The sequence below is a fragment of the Perissodus microlepis genome, chromosome 6 (assembly GCF_051167445.1).
Source record: "Perissodus microlepis isolate ML-2025 ecotype Zambia chromosome 6, ASM5116744v1, whole genome shotgun sequence".
NCBI lineage: Eukaryota > Metazoa > Chordata > Actinopteri > Cichliformes > Cichlidae > Perissodus > Perissodus microlepis.
The window spans coordinates 31,963,901-31,985,588 of NC_140466.1; the positions used below are offsets into that span (position 1 = coordinate 31,963,901).

Sequence of the window (21,688 nt, forward strand, 5' to 3'; positions counted from 1 at the left end):
GAGAACAGGATGTGAGTTGGGTCACACGAAATTCCCCAGGCTTATTGTAACACACACTGTCCATAAAGGGACTGAGGGCTTTGACGAGCTGTCTGAACTATGATTTTCATGGCTGCCTGCACCACTTTTAGTAATGTTTTTTTTTAAAGACACCAAGAAAATGTCAATAACCTTTTTGTTAAGAACTAGAACAATTTGATATACCAATAAAACAAAATAAACAGAATCTAAATTGGCTAAATTATTTATTTTGTGCACACATGCGCTTGGACCACCAGGACACCCAGATGATAGATACTCCCATGCCTGCTGAATTCATTCTGATATTCTGCAGCATGTTTTAGAAAAGAAAATGCTGGTTATGCATTTTCACAGTCTTAACAGCAGCTACAGCAGGACTTTATGACGGTGATAGTTTTGAAATGGAACAAATTAAATGAAAGTATGTCGCTGCAGTCCAGAATCTGAGTCATGGGCATCTGCGCTGCCTGGACAGAGGAGAGCGATGACCTATATTAGAGTTTGGGTGGTGACAGCTCCTCGTGCCACTTTGAGCTCCCTGTTATAAAACTCCTGGATGGAAAGGCAGCTATCTTGACTCTCTGTTAAGTAAGAATGATGGATCTGGAGTTTAAGGAGAGAGAGATTGTGTGGAGGAGGGGCTGCAGGAAATGAACACACCAGGGAGAAGGGAGTAACACTCACTTTATGTTATTTGATGAAAGAGGAGGATTTGTTGTGCTGTGTGTGAGGGTAGGTTATATACAGGAGTGGGAGGGAGGAATGTGTGTGTATAGGAGAGAGAGAGAGAGAGAGAGAGAGAGAGAGAGAGAGAGAGAGAGAGGTTTCTTCTCAGTTGTTCCTCCTCTCAGTCTGACACCAGCAGTCTGCTTTTCCTCCTCGTCTGAGACTCCTGCAGGTAAGAAAAGCGACCAGACACTCTGACAAGATGTGACAGCGACTTTATGACAATCGACCGACTCTGCATCGTAATGCTGTACAAAAAAAAAAAGGAAAAGAAACGGTGAATGAAGTTAAAGAAAAAAGCAGCCGGCGGTGCGCTTGCAGAGACGTGCAGAGGCTGAAGAAGTTATTCACAAGTCGCCAACTCAGCAGTAGCTTTTTTTTTTCTTTTGCAAACTTACCCCAGCAGCTATATCACCGCGCACGCTCTCACGCGCTGGCCTGCTGCCCGACATTGCGTGCGTGTGCGCGCGTATGTGCTTTATCCGGAGTGCAGATGCATGCCAAGTTGATGCTCTGGCGTTGTAGACGTGGCTTCTTAAACCAATTCATTATAACAGCTGCATGAGTGCAGTGTGTGTTGATCAGCTGATTAGTGGTTGTTACTTGTTATGATTCACAGACACACACACGCAGGCACGCATTGGGGTGATGTTTGTTGGTAGAGTATGATGTAAGAGATTAATTTTTGTTCCTGTTTGATGATATTAAACCAGCTATAAAATCTGACTAATTGTTATTGCCTTTGTAGTTGCACAGCTTTCAGTAACTTTAAAACGTCTGTTGCACACTTTCTTTTCCTGCCTTAAAGCAAGCTGAACGTGGGGCCTAATCAATTTGACAGCATGTTGCATAATAAAATAAGGCCAAGGGTGTGTCAGCCTGCTGTGTGCCTGCCCGAAATCTTCAAGTATAACTCATGTTTCTGTTTATCCCCCTTAACATTTCTGCAGTATTTTCAAATTTTGCCAAAATGCAGAAACACACTGAATGGAAGGTTACCACATAGTCTTCAGTAAGGCAGGTCATTAATGTGGTCATTAGTTTTCAAAAACCTAAGCATGTAAATGTAGAACTTATTAAAGACAGGTGGAGATTTGATTCTAAAACTGTAACAAGCAATTTAGTAAGAACTGGCTGGGCTTATATGACGCATCCTCTGCCACGGAGATCTGTGACAAATGTTACGGTCATGCCAAGACGTGTTACCAAAAGCCACAAAAGGATAACACATGGTGCTGGAGGAAATGTCACTTCATTTTTTGGAGACCATGATATGAATTATTAAAAATCAATCAATCAGTAAATAAATAAATATTCTTGCCAATCGGGTGAGTAGTGGATGGGATATACCAGGTTAGACCAACGTGGAGAACCTCAAGTGGTACTTTTAGGGGCAAATCCTAAACAATACCTTTAAATGCACTCATGCATCAAATAATGTTGCTACCCATGTTTTATGCTCGACCCTCACCTTTGCCATTTACAATGATTGGCCTGAAGCCACATGATCACATTTCCAACCCATCCTTTGAAGCAGAATTGATAAAACCTTGTTGGTGTTCATTTGTGTTGATATTCAGCTATCAGGGTGAAGGATGTGAGATATGCATCCTATACGTATGTGGTTGCATGCAGTCCTACAAAAAGCAACAGTGCTGGCCTGAAGGTGAGGATGGCATACATAGGTCAAAAGCTGATTGGTTTAAGTGAGCCCCACAGACACTGCCCCCTGGTGATAGTTAATAGCTACAATATGTGGACATGGTCTGAAAAGCTATGCATAGGCTCTACGTAGGACACGCGCATGACACCAAGATAGTCCCTCTAGTTGGTTCACTGATATGCATGTAGGCATTTGTACAGTATTTTTATATGGCACAAATATTGCTGAAGTTTTGACCTGTTCAGGCTGATTTCATGAACACGCTGGAGCCCTGAACTGTTTTAGGACTTGTTAAGACAGAGGTACACACGTTCTCCCCCTGCCTGTGTTGGTCCTTTCTGGTAACTTTGGTTTTTGCTCACAGTGCAAACACATGCTTGTTATAGGTGAAATGCTAATTCTAAATGGATGTATCTAATATCCCCGTGTTGGTGTTGTTCCCATCATAATAATGTTGGTCCAGGATCAACATTGTAATTGTAATTTTTGTAATGTCATAACTTTGAGTTTTATATAAAACTCTCTTTAAGAACAAATGGTCAACATTTTAAGCATTTTCTTTATTCATTTATACAATGAACAAATATTTTATTTAGTTTGCTTTGTTGTTGGCCAAATGTAGGTTTGCTAGCGATAGTTTTTAAGTACGTTAGCTAACTTCTTGGCTGCTGCCAGTTGATCCTTGACCAGTGCTAGTGTCATAATATAAGAGCAACACCAACACAGAGATATCAGCTCATGCTTCTGAATGAGCCACAGGTGTGAGTGAGTGTCCTTGTCTCTGGGTTCAGTCCTACATTAGTGAAACACATATGTTTCCTTCTGCACGCCACATGAGAGAAAGGACATCAGAATGACACGATTCTTCTCATTATCTAAGGTTGAGGTGCGAAAGCTGCTTCAGAAAACCCAAGAAGATGCATCTTTTCTTCATCTCGGTGCACAGCGGCTGGGCACTGCCTCCACTGACCAAAACCTATAATTTCAACAAGTGTTTCCTATGTTGGGACTGTAGAAATATTACTTCCTCTCACTAAGGGTTGGATTTTTATAAGCTGACAGGTTGCCAGTCAGTCAAGCAGATTGCCTGCTGAGCGCTTCCCTGTCCTGTGCACTGCGTTCCTGTGACACTGTAAAAATAAGCCACCCATTCGGGGACACTCTGGTAACTGGAGAGCAAATATACAGTAGCATGTGGGATTCTTTGAAGTCTGCAAAATATATTTTTTTTGTGTGTCAACTGCAGTGAATCCACAGTTGACAGCTTTCCAAGAAAAAAATCCAAATAATCACTTAGATTTTCCACACCAGCTCAACGTTCCAACGTAAGCACTTTCAAGCTGCACCACTCATCCTCTTCTTATGGTTACTGCTTTGTGACAGAAATACAGCTTTAGTCTGGATTGTCTTTAAAGGGAACCGAAGGCCATTTCTTGTTGCATTTGCCGCAGAATATTGCCAAAATGACAGAAATACAAATTCATATGATAAATCTGAGCCTAATTTTTCAGACATGTTGGAGAACAGAGCAGAGATGCATGTGACATCTGACAGGCTGTAATAGCGAGGCAGATAATAACTGTTATATTTTACTATCAGCAGTCAGATAAAAACGTTGGGGCAGCGCTCCAGTTATTTCATTTTTCTCACAGTCATGCGCCATCTGTCATCTCAAATCCTTTTAACATTCATCCATCACTGTAAAAACCTCAGGGAATCTCTCATCTGTCTCTTCCCTGTTTATTTCATTTCCTCAGTTTTCTCCTTTCTCACACAAACATTTCCTCTCGTTCTGTTATGCTTTTCCTTTTCAGAGGCGTTGCGTTTGAGGATGAAAATGAAATAGATAAGAGCGAATGAGAGGAAAAGGTGAAAAATGCAGACCAGACAAGCACATGCAGTTTTGTTTTTATGGCCTAAGAATACCACTCTCATGGGCTTCATTTCCTACAGCAGCAGGCCTCTAATTCTATCAAATAAACGTTTTTATTAAGACTGTTTTCAGAGACTTAGATGCTTCTCTGAGAAAACAGAAAATTACAACACATGTAAATGGAAAAATATTAGATCAATATTCAGATTTTTATTGATTAATTGTTGATGGACTATTTTCTGTTGCTGATCATGTTAGGGAAAACGAGCACTCAAAGCACTTTATACAACATGTGTCATTCAGAAGTAAATCAGGGTTCAGTATCAAGGATACTTTGGCATGCAGACTGGAACAGCCAGGAGTCAATCAACCAACCTTTAAGTATGTAGATGGCCTGCTCTAATTCCTGAGCCACAGGCACCAATATGTAGTTAACAACAAACTGGGCAATTGTTTCCAGTTCAATTTAATTTTTTATAGTGCCAAATCACAACAACAGCCGCCTCAAGCAAAGCAAAGATAAAAGCCAGATGACCCCCTATGAGCTAGCACTTGGTGATGGTGGGAAGGAAAATCTCCCTTTTAACAGGAAGAAACCTTGAGCAGAACCAGGCTGAGGGAGGGGCACAATCTGCCATGAAAACAAAATGTGCTGAGATCCATCATGAGGGGTGCTCACTGTCCACCAGTCAGTTGGTCAGTGTTACATCCCCTGCTCCTTAGGGCTCACTGTAGAACCCAATGTAGACTAATCTTGAGATTTTTATTTAATATAACATCAAAGTTTGTGTCTCTAGTTGTGTAAGGAAGCTCAAAGGAAAAGATTGTAGCATTCCCCTTTTAACCAGATGGATTTTATGGTCTTGTGTTTCTCAGTGGTTACAGTTTCGGGGTGGGAGGGTCTGGCTGACTCTGGGTTGTGCATCTTGGAAACATATGTACTCACTTTACCATAAAGCACTCTGGGTAAAGCATCAATCAAGTGTCATATTGTCTGTGCTATGGTTACTGTTACACAGGCACATAATGATGGACGCATTTGGGTCTTTTTCTTCATAACCTTCAATTATGTACTCAAGTTTCATTTGTAATAAACAGCTTTGAAAAGATTCTCAACCAAAATATTAATTTTGTTTTATATTGTGATCAAATTTCCAGCCTCAGAAAACTTTCTCACTCTTGTTTTTAGTCTTTAGAAAGGATTATATTTCACTTCTTGATCCTCTGGATACTATACGATAATCCTAAAATAACATAATCTGGTCTGTCAATTTGACCTGAAGTTCTTACATTTCAAAATGCCAAACATACTTTTAAGAAGTAATACGGTTTTTTTCAAGCCTTTGTTTTTGAATACTTCTTGCTGCAACTCTAAAACCACAATGTCATGGTAAAATTGCATTGTAGTATATTATATCTTGTATAGATCACTAAATGTAGGTACACAATGGCTAATAAGGGCTGCAAGAGAAACCTGAGAAATACTGTCAATATCATTGTCTCCTGAGAAGATGCAGTTATAGATAGTTATAGATGATTTATAGACCAGATTTCCACAGGAATGTGAAAAATACGGCACACCAACAAACAACATAACTAACCAAAAAATGTTGGTTTGGAGGCTGATCTTTTTTCACCTTCAAATTCCTCTTGATCAGAGAGTAAAAACACCATTATTATTATATGAGCCAAGTTACATGCATCTGTAAACATCTGCCATCACTATGGCTTCATATGGACATACAGTTTAATTCATTGTCCTGGAGCATTACCATTATTTTGATTGCTTATTTCTTTTCTTTCCTTCCATCCTCAGGTTGAGACAGCCATGTTGTCGGAGTGTTTCGGGCTGCTGTTGCTCCTTCCCTTGGTTTGCTGTGTCCCCTCCCCCTCCAGGTCTCCTTCCAGACTCTGCAGACGATGCTGCGACCAGCAAGATTCTCCCGCAGCCACGGCTCAGTATCAAATGCCTGAAGTCCGAACTGTCATTAACATGACCATCCTCAAAGGTACCAGGGACTTGAAAAGCATCTGTTAAGCTCTGAAACACTGCTGATTACAGACTGCGTTCAGTTGATAATTGCAGCTTCACTTTGATGGTCAATCATGCAAATGATGCCATGATTGGAGAATCGTTGCTTGTTAATTTCCTAAAAAAAATCATTCACTCTTCAAAGTGTGCACTACGAGGGCTCTATTTTAAGCTGCATTTACAAAGTCTGTGCTTTTCCTTTTCCAGGTGTGTGTGTGTGTGTGTGTGTGTGTGTGTGTGTGTGTGTGTGTGTGAGAGAGAGAGAGAGAGAGAGAGAGAGAAAAGAGTACTCCTTAATCAGGAGAGTAATCACATATCTATAATAATGGAATAGAGCTACTAAGTGTAGCCATGCAGTGATGGCTAAGTGGAACTGAGAGTAAAATGAGAGATTGTCAGTGAAAAGGAAATTAGATACTCGCGCAACAGAAGGAATCTGGAACCACTTCAAAAATCAGCCGCTTTTTAACATTTTGTAAAGCAGCAGGCAGCCAAATACTAGTGACAATGGTGGCTTTTCACAGTATCTGTGGTAGGAAATGTATATCAGCATCAAAATATGAATGTATGCAAGGATTTCATTAAGGTGGAATGACATTTTGTTATAATAAATGCATCAGTCAACAAGCCAAAGCTCAAAGGCCAAACAAGGGAAGTTTGTAGTTTGTTAAAAAGCACGTCACAATAATATATACAGCTATAAACTGTATAGAAAAGTCTCCTGTCTTCTGCCACATAGAGCCACTCTGATAGATAGTCAGGAATCCAGGCAATATACTGACCATCACAGACTTCTTGGATATTCTGTTCGGTAATTGGGCAAATAATATTACTTTTAATACAGTTGCAAATATTTAATAATTGCACCAACACCACAAACATCAAAGAGACCGAGGGGTATTGTTGTCAGCATGCCAGCTGGATGGGTGGGTAGCATGAACACCCAACTTCGTGAACAAGATAACTCTAGAACGCATCTACTGAGGACCAGCACTGGTGGCTGCTAGTATTTTTTCTGTATCTTCCTCTAAACATGTTTGTTTCTGCAGTAAAGTTTGACATTTTAACTTGGAGTCTACATAAACAGACTGTTCCCTGTCTGTTACCTCTGACTTACATGGTACTGTGTTACTGGAGGTTACTAAGAGTCTTCATGGGGTTCAGAGTTTGAACCAATGGCAGGTTGACCATACATCCAATTCTGGACTGCATCTAACCTGAACCTGATATTCGTGCAATGAGTTTTAAGAGAATGGGTAACTTTATTTTGAAATGGGCTGCAGGATACTCAGACTTGGTCTAAACTAAACTCAAAGATAATTACACTACAAAGTGGCCCATTTAGAGAGAGAAAAACAATGCTTGACACAGTATAATTCAGGCTCTAGACTGCATTGCCAAATAAGCAGGCAGTTACTTTGGTGTCCCAGATTTTCAGTGGTCCAAAAAGTCCTAGGTTGTCTTGTTGCAACCGCTTCTACTAATACTTACCAATTACAGGGCAATATTAAAATAAATGTGAGAAACCTCAAAGCTTACCTGATCTTAAAGCTCTTTGTCACAACCCACTTTCAACATCACAAATATTTCCGAGCAAATTGTTCCTACATTGTGTATTTTCTTTAAAAAACCAAAAACGTGGTTACTTCAATAACCACAAATTAACACCAGTAAACGTGGGCTCAGTTACACAGCTACAGACACACATCAAGCAGAACGTGGGGAAAAAGGACCAACAAAACATGTCCTACTAACCGAAGGCCCACTTTAAATTAAAAAGAAGCAGATTAAATAAAACTTGGAAGTGGTCCAGTTTGACTCCTTAATCTGCCGTCCTATAAACACTGTGGATCCTGTGCTTACTACACCTGATTACAAGTCAAATCCATGACAGCTTGTTTGAGTTACTGTTACTGCAGGCAGTGAGGAAGGCCAACAGTGAAGACTTTGAGTGTCAGTGTTTGTGCATCTGTGTAGCTTTATCTGTGCGTGCACATACTAGTACATATATATACAATGAAGGTAAGAGAAAGAGGGGGAAGTGTTGTGAGAGAATCAGTGGGATTAAAAAGTGGGAATCAGTGGGATTTCCCAATGCAAGAAATGGAGTTGGAGAGGGATTTGCAAGAACATGTGTGTTTAATATGATAAGTCAGTCAGCCAACTCAGCCAGAGCGATCCAGATGATGTGTCATCACTCTGTTGTTTTATCTGTTGGTTCTTTGATTACCGGACATGCCAAGTCTGTTCTGACCCGCGATCAGCCCGTAAACCAGTCCAACCATTGAACCACAAAAATGTCTCTGCTGGTCTATCATTAAGCTACTCACATGCAAACACAGTTCAAGTGTTTTTGTGCCATGTCACAACTTTCCTCATCGAAGTCCAACTGTAATTTCATGGACCCAGTGGGGAGTCAAAATGTGAAGCAACTTTGCGTTGCACAGCAAGCAAACTGAACTAAGTGCATGATCAAAAATGCAGCAGTATGTGCTGTTGGTTTTACTCAAACAGTATAACCATAGTCAGTAAGTCAATCTCAGTTTGAGAGACACTAGCCTGCCAAATTTCTCAAAAGAAACCCGAACCTTCAGTCACGGGCAAATCAGAATTTACACCCACACATTTTTCTTTAGTAGCATTACATTGAAAAGTTAATTTGGTGTCTTGATCCATCCTCAAAATCCCAGAAACCTGATTCTGTTCATCTGGACATTGTGTTTTTATTGGTAGAAACAAGGAGGGGGCCTAATGGTGCATTTTGAAACATCTTACAACTGTAGCATTTAACCAGCTCTCTGTGAATGGTACTCATGGCCATTCATCAAAGGTCATGACAATTTGCATATTAATGATCATAAAACGGAACTCACAGCCTACAATGTACTTTTTATAAGGTTGGGGAAACCTGCAGTCAACTGACACTGAAGAAATCACCTGGATGACTGACTGAAAATGCTTTGTAATAATTACTTTGTGCCTCTGGCGGCTTCTTCAAGGTCAAATAAGACCAAACTTTCATAAAATGTCTTTTATCTCTAAAACTATGCTTAAAAATCTGTTGCCTTAGTTTGTATTTGCAACATTTAGGTATTGTCTAAATACACGTTATAGTTTCCATCCAATTATCAGGTCAAATTTGACCTCTGACCCTTCATGTCTGCCTTTCTGTCAAGTTGATTCCAAAATGCATGACTTTGGAGTTAAGTCTTGGTGTCGTGCAATGTTGCTTAATTTAGTAATAGGATCTTATGTTTGTTTCTATGAAACCCTGCAGTTTAACATTTGCTGCTTTCAGTGTCAGTGTACTTTCAGTTCCCAAATTAAACTAAAGTTTATCTTTTAAGTTGCTCAACTTGTGGGTCTTGATCCACTTTCGGACTCTAGAATCATCCCAAGTAAATCAAAAGCAAATAAAAAGAAGTGTTGCTTGATGTACTTGATACATGGAACAGCAGTGTCCACATTCCAGCTGCATAGTTGTAAAGAAAAGCAACAATACCATTGGCTAATTGGTGCTTTTTTAAGTGCATGTGACTCTCTTTGATAACAAGTTTATTGTTGCAGTCATTCCTGAATCTTTGCAGCAATTCTCATTTAACTTTCCACTTGTAACTGCTGTTACAATCTCCGCCCATACTGCCATGTATACTACCTTTGAGGCCTCAGGCCTGGGAAAGGAGCACCGTCTGTGATCTTTTTCCAGACATTCAGTGACTCATAACTATCTGATCGTAATATCATTAGAAGTTTTAGTGATATTTAAAATACTATTCTATGTTGTCTATAGTGTATGTATTAAAATGAGCACATGAAAGTTAGTAATTAAATTAAAACCCATAACGTAAAAGTGTATATTTCACACTTAGAACCATTTCCTTGTTTGCCATTACATTTTTTTATATTTTTTTTTTTTGTTAAAAATAGGTTAAAAAACATGTAAAGGTTTCCAAACCAAAGAAACAATGGGGTTTTTTTCTCATCTAAGTATTTTGCAACATGTAACAGTAACTGTGTATTATTGCCAGATAAGTCACTCACTGTAGGTCATTGTGACCAGATGTGCTGCTAAGCTACTGTTTGTGGAAACTGCTGTAACTCTGCTCGGGACTTTTTTGTTTGGACGCTGGTCACAGCTGGAGACGTCACTGTGGCTCTGTGGAGAGGATGAGCAGTGTTTACCTCTACAGGAAGTGTTGGTCATGGTTAAAGAGGGAAGCACTGTGGCTTCTTCCTGTGGGGTTTAGCGATCCCAGAGGTGTTTAACTCATAACCACAGTTTTAGTTGCCTAAAATAATGCAGAGCAAGCTCAGCAAGACTTCGCAAGAAAGTCATATTTACAGGTTTCATTTTATCACCCTATAACCTCAGAGCCTCTCAAAACTGACGAAACTATCATACACCAGTTTTTTTTTTCTAAAAGCTATAGTGTAATCTCTTTGTACAGGCACTACAGTATTTAGGAGAAAACCCAACCAATAATATGATCCCCAGTATCTTCCAAACAATTAACACCGCTAGCCTGAACTCTTGATCATGAACTCTTGGCATGTGCTCCTAAACGTTTGATCAGCTGTCAAACAGCCTGTTTCAGTTTAAACGTTGTTTCCAATAAATTGCATGCTCAAAAAATGTTTTGTCTCACTCCCATTTCTTCTTGTTGCATGTTGAAGCTCTGCTTGGAACCTTGTCAAGATCCAACCATGCAAAATGTGATTTTCTGTCATTTTTCAAATGGTCTTAAATTTTTGATTGGGACAGTACAAGGCAGGATGGAGCCATAGTTTCATGTTGTGTACGCCAAGTTCTGACCGCACCATCTGAAAGTTGCATCAGAAATTGAGATTGAGATTCATCAGACCAGGCAACATTTTTTCAATCTTCTATTGACCAATTTTGGTGAGTCTGTGTAAAAAATTGTAGCCAAAAGCCCACACTGTGCTCCTTTGCTGCTGTAGCCATTCTGCTGCAAGGGAGAAGCATCTCTGCATTCCTTGGTTGTGATGAATGTTTTTTTGAGTTACTGTTGCCTTCTTATCAGCTCAAAGCTGTCTGGCCATTTCCCGCTGACCTCTGACATCAACAAGTCAGTTTCGCCCAGAGAACTGCTGTTCACTGGATATTTTCTCTGTTTTGGACCATTCTCTGTAAACCTTACAGATGGTTGTTTTGGAAAATCCCAGAAGATCATCAGTTTCTGCAATAATCAGCCCATCTAGAACTAATGCCAGTTTTAGAGTCACGTAAATCATCTTTCTTCTCCATTCTGATTCTCAGTTTTAAACTCAGCAGGTTGTCTCGACCACGTCTACATTCCTAAATGCACTAGGCTTCCTCCATGTGACAGGCTGATTAGATATTTGCATTAACGAGCAGTTGAATAGGTGTAATGAAGTGGCCAGTCAGTATGTATGGCAGAAAATAGGGAGCACAAGTGCTTGCCTTTGGGCTTGTCAAGCCATCTTCGAATTGGCCTAGAATATTGCTGTAATAAAGTTGCATGTAGATCCTTGATGATAGATAGATTTGAGCCAACTCTGCTGTCAGCTGAAAGTGAAAATGGTCACCCACTTTTCATCCCATAATTTCAGTAAGCTGCACTGCTCCTAAATTAGCTTCTGTTTATGTATGCCTGAGCCTTTTCTTGGCTCACATCTTTTTACAGCTGTTCCACAGCGATATGGTGATGGCATGTAGGAAGGCTTACCGAATAAGCAGTGTCACTTGACATGCAAATGTACAATCAGCTCAAAAGTATTCTCTTGTGTTTCGGGAATAATAGCACCACTCAAAATGTTCGCTTAAATAGAGACATTTCAGTCAGTAGTCACAAAATCTCATTAATCATTTTTAGAGCTTGTTGTCACATCGCATTTAAATTTAAAATCCAGAGGATGATTTGGTGGCGTGTGGTGGCAGCTTAGCAGAATCCACCAGGGAAGACAGATATAAACAAGAAAAGAGCAAATAAAAACTAGGAAAACATATCCAAGTAATTTTTTAAAAACATATTTTAAGCTGAACATGCACCAATCAGGTGAAGTGATGAAGTGAATAAAACTGATTATCTTTTCACCTGCTAGTGGCTGGGATATATTAGGGAGCAAGAAAACATTGTATTCTCACAGTTCATGTGTTTGATAGAAGGGCCATACTGCGATGACTTGGTCAGAGCATCTTCAAAATTGCAGCTCTTGTGTGGTGTTCCTGGTCTGCAGTGGTCAGTCTATCAATCTATCAAAAGTGTTCCAGTGGTGAACCAGCGACACGGTCGTGGGCAGCCAAGGCTCACTGATGCATGTGGGGAGCGAAGGCTGGTCCTTTTGATCCAATCCAACAGATTGAGCTACTGTAGCTTAAAAATGTAATGCTGTTTTTGATAGAAAGATGTCAGTGCATCGCAGGCTGTTATGTAGAAGACTGTATAACCACCAATCAGGGTGACTATGCTGACTCCTGGAAACAATGGGTATGTGAGCAACAGAACTGGATCACAGAGCAATGGAAGAAGATGACCTGGTCTCATGAATCACGTTTTCTTTTAAATCAAGCAGATGGCAGTGTGAGAGTGATGCACTATGGGAAGAAGACAAGCTGGCAGAGGCAGTGTGATGCTCCGGGTTCTGCTGAGAAACCTTATACCACCTACCTAAGCACTGCTACAGACCATGTACACCCTTTCATGGAAATGGTGTTCCATGATGACCGGAGGCTCATCCAGCAGGACAATGCTCCCTGCCACAAAGCAAAAGTTCTTCATGAATGGTTTGAGGAGCACAACAACGAGTTTGGGGTGTTGACTTGAACTCCAAATTCCCCAGATCTCAATTTAATTGAGCGACTGTGTGATGTGCTGGACAAACAAGGCCAATCCATGGAGGTCGCACCTAGCAACTTCCAGGACATAAAGTGTCTGCTGCTAACATTTTGGCGCCAGATACCACAACACACCTTCAGGAGTCTAGTGGAGTCCGTGCCTTGATGGGTCAGGGAAGATTTAGCAGCAAAAGGGGGGCCAACACAATATTAGACAGGTGGTCTTGTTATGTTATTCAATTCAATTCAATTTTATTTATATAGCGCCAAATCACAACAAAAGTCGCCTCAAGGCGCTTCATAGATACAGAGAAAAACCCAACAATCATATTACCCCCTATGAGCAAGCACTTTGGCGACAGTGGGAAGGAAAAACTCCCTTTTAACAGGAAGAAATCTCCAGCAGAACCAGGCTCAGGGAGGGGCGGGGCCATCTGCTGCGACCGGTTGGGGTGAGAGAAGGAAGACAGGATAAAAGACATGCTGTGGAAGAGAGACAGAGGTTAATAACAGATATGATTCAATGCAGAGAGGTCTATTAACACACAGTGAGTGAGAAAGGTGACTGGAAAGGAAAAACTCAATGCATCATGGGAATCCCCGGCAGCCTACGTCTATTGCAGCATAACTAAGGGAGGATTCAGGGTCACCTGGTCCAGCCCTAACTATATGCTTTAGCAAAAAGGAAAGTTTTAAGCCTAATCTTGAAAGTAGAGATAGTTTCTGTCTCCCGAATCCAAACTGGAAGCTGGTTCCACAGAAGAGGGGCCTGAAAACTGAAGGCTCTGCCTCCCATTCTACTTTTAAATACTCTAGGAACAACAAGTAGGCCTGCAGAGCGAGAGCGAAGTGCTCTAATAGGGTGATATGGTACTACAAGGTCATTAAGATAAGATGGGGCCTGATTATTTAAGACCTTGTATGTGAGGAGCAGGATTTTGAATTCAATTCTGGATTTAACAGGAAGCCAATGAAGGGAAGCCAAAACAGGAGAAATATGCTCTCTCCTTCTAGTCCCTGTCAGGACTCTTGCTGCAGCATTTTGGATTAACTGAAGGCTTTTCAGGGAGTTTTTTGGACATCCTGATAATAATGAATTGCAGTAGTCCAGCCTGGAAGTAATAAAAGCATGAACTAGTTTTTCATCATCACTCTGAGACAGGATATTTCTAAATTTAGAGATGTTGCGCAAATGGAAGAACGCAGTCTTACATATTTGTTTAATATGTGCGTTATGCGTTATGACTGATTGGTGTATGAATTAAATGCACCAATCAGTTTGTATGGCCAAAAGGGAGGCAATTTAAAGGAAGCAAGGCTAGATGACCATTTTGATACCTTTGGATTGCACCAACCCCTATTTGTTCTTTTATAGAAGATTTTATGAAACAGTGCGCCATCACGAAAGCTCCAAGTCAGTTTTAGAAGAATGATGCTCATTCCTCCAGTAGAGCTCATGTGCTGTCTCAGGGTGTCAGCAGTAGTAGTTCACCTTCAGATGCCTAGAACAGCAGCAGAAAAAGGAGAAATAAATGTGTTTAATTGAAATGATTACAGTTCCTTCTGGTCTTTGGCTGTGATTACTTCAAATTTAATGAGGCAGTAGATTCTGGAAACAAACTGCTTTTTACAGACATGCTATCCCCACAAGGTCTACCCGAACATTTCGTCTTAAAGTCCACGAGGAGGTCAAGTTTAAAATAAGCACTACTTTGAATGAAAGAGTTCCTTTAGATTTATAAGCAGGATTTGAAATGTCAGATATAAAAGGGTTACTGGAATTTGTTGCTGCTTCTAGATTTGTAGCCACTATGAAAAAGTTCAGGCAGGTACTGTGCGCACAATAAAACGGAGACCTGAAAATGGAAGAGTTGAGAGAAAATCTTTGAATCCAACTAAATGCTGCACTTTGCTAAATGGCAAGATCACTTTGAGTTCTTGGAAGAAAGAAACATCTGGTGCAGCCAGCTGGGAATAAATTAATGTGGTCTTGACATGCCTTTGCTATTAATGGGTACAGTGAGCACTAGTATATCTCACTTTGCAAAAGCTAACCTCTTCTTTATTAAAATGTCTGTTAAGAGCTTTACTTTTAACCCTGTTAAGCCAAGTGTTGAGCCTGTGAGTTTTTGAGACTTCTACTCATATAAACTCATATATGAAATTTAAAAATGAAAGATTTCATCAGAAGGTTTACTAAACACTATATTTTCAAGAATATAGAATTTTCTGGCAATTATTTCATGGTTCAGGCTTTAAAGGGTTAAAATATTCAAACATGCAAGTCACGCTTGTGGGTTTTCTGTCTTCCTCCCTGTTCATGTTTCATTTTGTCCCTTTAGGTGATAAAGGAGACAAAGGAGACAAAGGTACACCCGGAAAACCAGGTCTGGAGGGCCCTCACGGCTACCGAGGCCCCATGGGCCCTAAAGGCAGCAAAGGCCAAGCAGGCACACCCGGAGACGCCTGCAAGATCCCTCACTCTTCTTTCTCTGTGGGACGCCGCAAATCCCTGCACAGCCTGGACTACTACCAGGCGCTGGTGTTCGACACTGTGTTTGTCAACCTCTACGAGCACTTTAACATGTTCAAAGGCAAGTTCTACTGCTACGTGCCCGGGATCTACTTCTTCAACGTCAATATCCACACGTGGAACTTTAAGGAGACATACCTCCACCTGATGCACAACGACAAGGAGCAGGTGATCCTGTACGCTCAGCCCAGCGAGCGGTCCATCATGCAGAGTCAGAGCGTCATGCTGGATCTGGCTCTGAATGACGAGGTCTGGGTGCGGCTCTACAAAAGGGAGCGGGAGAACGCCATTTACAGCGACGACGTGGATGTTTACATCACCTTCAACGGATACCTGGTGGCTCCCAGCATCCAGTGAGGAGAAGGCAGGATGGAGAGGCTGTGTGGGTCCAATTATTAAGTCTTTTTCCCAGGGATATTACTTTGTGCCAAGAAACAGGTACTTATTAGCGCACAAAACAATTTAGGTGCTTAAATATTCCTTTCAACCCAGAGAGGAAAATGCTGTTTTGTTAAATAAAGACGGCCCAAAATGCTTAAATCTAAACCTTAAAAAGAAAAAGAAAATAGGAGGCACAACTGGTACAGCATAGGGGAAAAAAGTTAAAATAATTTCTTTGCACTAGAAATACTTTATCGTACAAAGATCTTACTTTTTGTGCCATTTCCCATGATCACCTGCTTTCAGGTACTTTTTAATCAGACGTCACACCAATTTTTCAGGAGTTTAAAATCTGTGCAATCAGTTTTATGTGACATTTATGGTGCGATGCCTCTTAGCAACATAGAATCTGTCAGAGTGAAATGTATTGTGGCAGTCGGCTATTCATTAAACAAATGTCCTCTTTCACAGAAGCAATTTAAAATGTCAGTTCATCCAAATTACAAAAACGTCCCACATCTGCCACCATTCCACTAACTGTATGGAGCCATGCAGAAATGGAAATGCTGAATCTAAAAGATCCACTGTCCTAATATAAAACGATTGCAAATACATTAGGCAACTCCACAAAACACCAGCTAACAGACACAGGGTCGATTTTAAGCATTGCATATCTTCAGGTTCTTTACAGGAAATTATTACATTATGGAGGGACTTAACCACATTTGACTTCCAGGCTTTACACATTAATTTACTCACTGCAAGTAACCGAATACTTAAAATTACTTTACAGGTTTCTTGCAAAAGCCTGACTTGTTACCCTCTTATGTACCTGCCGGTAAATATAATTACATTGTAATTTCATATAAAATACATTGGATTACGCCCTTAGTTGTGAGTTTTATTACAAAAATGCTACCAAATATTTGCAGAATTTTTGTGGAATAAATTCTACAGGGATGCACCCAAACACAAACTCAATCTAATGCAAAACACTGTTGGAGATCATACACGGGGAATCAGACAGCACAGCAAACAATCCAAATGAGGTGCAGGGAAAAGGCAAAGATCATGGAGCAGTTCAGAGGTCATGCATGAGAATGCAAAATACAAACATCAGGGACAAGGCACAGGGAAGATGAGCAATAATTAAAAAAAAAATACAAAAGAAATCAGAGTGGGTCGTTCAATCTCAAAAGAAGAAGAAAAATAATACAGATAAATATTTGCATACATCATAATTTGTCAAAACAAACAACCAAAAATAGACTAGCAGTTGTAATTATATTTACCTACAAATACTTAATGGCAGTAAGATCGTTGAGGTGGAGTCATTCTCATTCTCACTCCTTCACATTTCTTCTTTGCTAGTGAACTCCAGCCCATTTTTTTTCAAGTGGATCACAATGGCTGTAAGCATCTGCTCTCATACATAACGAAAATCCTAATCCAACTCGAGTGCTTATATTTGCAGTGACGTGGCATGAAAATATTGCACAACTGGATTTACATTATTGTCTTTTTGTAATTTTGGTGAGCTGACCACTTTCCCAGCATATGAAAATACATACGGTGCTTTTATCAAATGCAGGAATGTATTTGACAGTTATTGTTTATTGTTTTAGGGACTTGAGGCTGCAGAGCAGTTTATGTAAATGTCTGTAAATGAGCTTTCTATAATAGCTTTAATATGTTTTACCACTTAAGCTGTTGGGTCTGGACTGTGTATGTCTACGTGTGTTTGTTTATATAACATATAAAAACAGTATTTCCTTCACAAACCAAGTCTCTCCTCATTTGTATTAGTGAGCAACAAAAGGGCTTGTAGTTTTATATCAAATGAAGAGCTCTATACTGTGTCAAGATTCAAAATAGCTTTTTTGTGTGTTAACAATTCTGGAAGATTTTCCTCACCTGTCTAATTCTCTTCATGCTGCACCCTCCAGATTAGTGCTTGGCCACTCAACCTTATGAGGGGAATGACACTTGTGATCAAGTCTGAAAACTGGCCAGATTTCTAAAATAAACAAACAAACTAGCAAACAAAAACCCATCTCAAACTCTGAGAGACAGCGGATGAGTCCACAGCATGCCAGCTCCATCTGTTTGGCCATATATCTCCCATTAGCTGTAATGCCGTCCTCAGGGAGGCTCGGGGAGCAAAGGCAGACTGCAGCACTGTAAATACTTTAAGCCTTCGATGGGGATCTGAAAACTGTGATGGGAAACAAAGCAGGACAGCTTTCCTGGATCATCAGCCCAGACTAGTGGAGGCTGTTCCAACATGCACAGCAGGCAAGCTGTTAGTTCAAATGAGTACTTTAGGGGTTTAATTTGGTTTGCTTTAGCTTTTCCTACTATGTTTTGCTATTACAGACAGAATATTTACGTGCAAATAAATGGGTCAAAATATATATTTGAGTGAAAGATACTCTTTACATCAAAGACAATTAAATGCACCATTAGAGAGAGAAATAAATCAGCAGTGAACCAGTGACAAAACCAGCAAAACTATTGGCAATAAGAACTCTTATGGGAAAAGCTTTACACATAGTGTGTAAACTGGCTCACTATGTTGCCCATTAACAACAACAGCACTTAAAATAAATACTCTCACAGTCGGTTAAAGCGATAAGCTCAATTAACTTCAAGTTTACAGGATTCATGAAAACAACCGTCCGGTTCAGGCTGTTTCAACTAATCCCATTAAACTTAAACAATGAACAAGCAACTGAGACGCATTTTCCTTCCAATTATCCCCGATGAGTGAAAAACACCAGCTATCACAGCAGTAATGAAATTCTCATTTTGCGTCTGGCAGCATTCTTCAGGTAGAAAGGTGGGCTACAGATTCATTTAGATGATCTATAATAATCATCGCACACAGTACGAACTCCGCTTTACCCCCTGCTCTTTGAAGCACCTGAAGACTATTACAAACTAACCAGTTATCATCCATTATCGGACTCATCTCGGACGGGGATGAGTCTGCCTACAGCAGGGGTGTCGAACTCCAGGCCTCGAGGGCCGGCGTCCTGCTGGTTTTAGATGTCACCCTGGGTCAACACACCTGAATCAAATGATTAGTTCATTAACAGGCCTCTGGAGAACTTCAAGACATGTTGAGGAGGTCATTTAGCCATTTAAATCAGCTGTGTTGGATCAAGGACACATCTAAAAGCTGCAGGACACCGGCTCTCGAGGCCTGGAGTTTGACACCTGTAGCCCAACAGGATGGAGGCTGAACGTCTGGTGTGCTGGTGCAGCCACAACAACCTGGTGCTGAATGCCCAGAAGACAGTGGAGATTATTGTGGACTTCAGGAAGCACGCAGCCCCACTCGCCCCCATCATCCTGACTGCCACCCTCATCACCACTGTGGACTCATTCCGCTTCCATGGTACCACCATCACACAGGATGTCAAGTGGGAGCCCACCATCACCTCCGTCATAAAGAAGGCCCAGGATGTACTACCTGAGGCAGCTGAAGAAATTCAACCTGCCGGCCCAGATGATGATGCAATTCTACATTTCTACATTTTTTGTAAACAGAGTTTTTGGTTGACTCAGTGACTCCAAGGTGCCCAGGTCCTGTGACTGCAAAACAAGCCCAAACCATCACCTCTCCACCATTGTGCTGATAGTTGGTGTGAGGTGTTTGCGTTGATCTGTGGTGTTTAGATTTCATCAAGTGTGTGCATTATGGCCAAATATCGCCACTTGGTCCAAATGTCCAAAGTGGAGACATGCAAAAGACATTGTTCTTCTAGAAGTACTTTGCAAACTAAAGACCGTAGAGCTGAGACGTAAATCTTGGTTTGTTTGTTTGTTTTTTCAGTTTCTGTGAGCACTGCACAGCCTGACCTTGGGCTGAATGTGCTGGTACCATGTGTCTTGTGACAGGAGAGACATTCAAAATAAACAGATGATGCTAAAAACACCCTGTGTTATGAAAATCCATGAAAAAGCAGCAGTGGCTTCTAATTTCCACACCTGTGAGCAATTTGGAGGATGGATCTTTGTGTGTTTTGGCAGTTGTAGATGATGCTAACTGCTTCAGCTAAGTTTGAGTCATTTAATGACATCAATGACTTCATTTATTGCATACAAGAATTACACCAGTCCTCAGTGGAGGGGAAAATAGTACCATTTTGTGTAAAATTGTTAAAAAAAAAAAAAAAAAAAGACAAAGAAGAGAGCTACTCATTAGATATCGTCGTCCATTTTTATTTGTTTGTGCTCAAATAATAATCAAAAAGAAAAAAAATTCCCATATAACGTAAATGCGTTGATGAACTGCTTCTGTCACGGCTGATGTTGGTTCCCTAGACTAAATTTTTTTTTATGTTGACAGACTTAGAAGAAATAAACCACTGAAGGCTGGAAAAATCCACAAAGACTAAACCAGCGTAACAAGAACCACCTGAAGAGCAAAGTGAGTTGGAACCAGGCCCAAAGATGCTGGAAATAGTTAATCTAAAAAAAAAAAGCAAAGGACATAAAAAATGGGGCTTGTTATCAGTATGAGTGTATCATTTCTGGAGCCTTGAGCATTCCTGTGTCTTAGTCGTTCTGCAGTTATGTAACAGGCGAAGCAAAAGGAAATCAGTGTGTGGAGCCGGTGTGGTGGAGGAGAAGGTTTTGATAAATGTTATGAGACTGTGAAGACAGGTTAAAGACAGTTTTATTTAAGTTGTGGCATTTGAAGCCTGAGCCTGAGGCTAACAGCTGTTTTCAGGGCTGATTGAACTGCAGTCTGTTCCCCCTGTAGATTAGAAACAGGAAACAGGGCCGAGTGCTGAGGCAGGGCTCACCTAATTACAAACACATGACCTCTGACCACACTCATCTGTCACAAGGAGATGGGAAAGAAAGAGGAGCTGGAAGGAGGAAAAGGAAACAAGGCAGAAGCAAGGAGCCTCGTGGAAAGAAAATAATAATAATTAACTGGACGTTGAATAAAAATAAGTATGGATCAAAAGACAGCCCAGTTCCTGACAGATTCTTGAAATCACAAAATTACAGCTCACTGAAACAGAAAACCCCAGGATATAAATCTCAAAAATGTAGAATTTCTAACTCTACAATCCACCACTGCAGCATAAATAGAGCAGACAGGAAGGCATGCTGACAGAGCCAACTGCCCTTTCATACTCACTCCAAAGTAAGCAACATAATTTCAGAGTGGCCGAGAGTTATGCCCCTTCTAGATGGAGTGTGCACGCAATACCAGTGAGCTACAGAGTGTCAGTGCGTGCGTGTGCTCCTTAATGGAGACACATTGAGGTCATTCAGAATCTCATGTTGGCAACAGTCTGCAGCTGCATTTGCTTTTTGTTACTGACAGATGGAAGTAAAGGAATCACCCAAAAAACAAGTGCCTCAGCAGGTTTATGTTGGTGGGCTTTAACATAAACACGTGAGAATAAATACAGAAAGAAACAATAATTTACAAACTTTCCACTGTTTGCTAGCTGGTTGGTGCTTGTTTTGCTTTACAGTCATGGTTACGGTCATAGGGAGTAAACTTTTTTTTTCAATAATAATGTACAAAGACTGCAAAAAGGGGGGGAAAGTGCGACATATAGAATTATGTAGGACATTACAAATGCTTGACAGCTTTCTGCCCATGTCAGTTTGAT

General features: G+C 40.6%; 1 protein-coding gene across 1 annotated transcript; it reads left to right on the top strand.

The window, feature by feature from the left end:
• The first annotated feature begins 600 nt into the window (after positions 1-600).
• c1qtnf6b (C1q and TNF related 6b) lies at positions 601-19,986 on the top strand. The gene is made up of 3 exons (XM_084932023.1): positions 601-919; positions 6,100-6,292; positions 15,475-19,986. Exons 2-3 carry the CDS (start codon positions 6,112-6,114, stop codon positions 16,020-16,022), a joined length of 729 nt encoding a protein of 242 aa, XP_084788149.1. The 5' UTR covers positions 601-919; positions 6,100-6,111; the 3' UTR covers positions 16,023-19,986.
• The last annotated feature ends 1,702 nt before the right edge of the window (positions 19,987-21,688 follow it).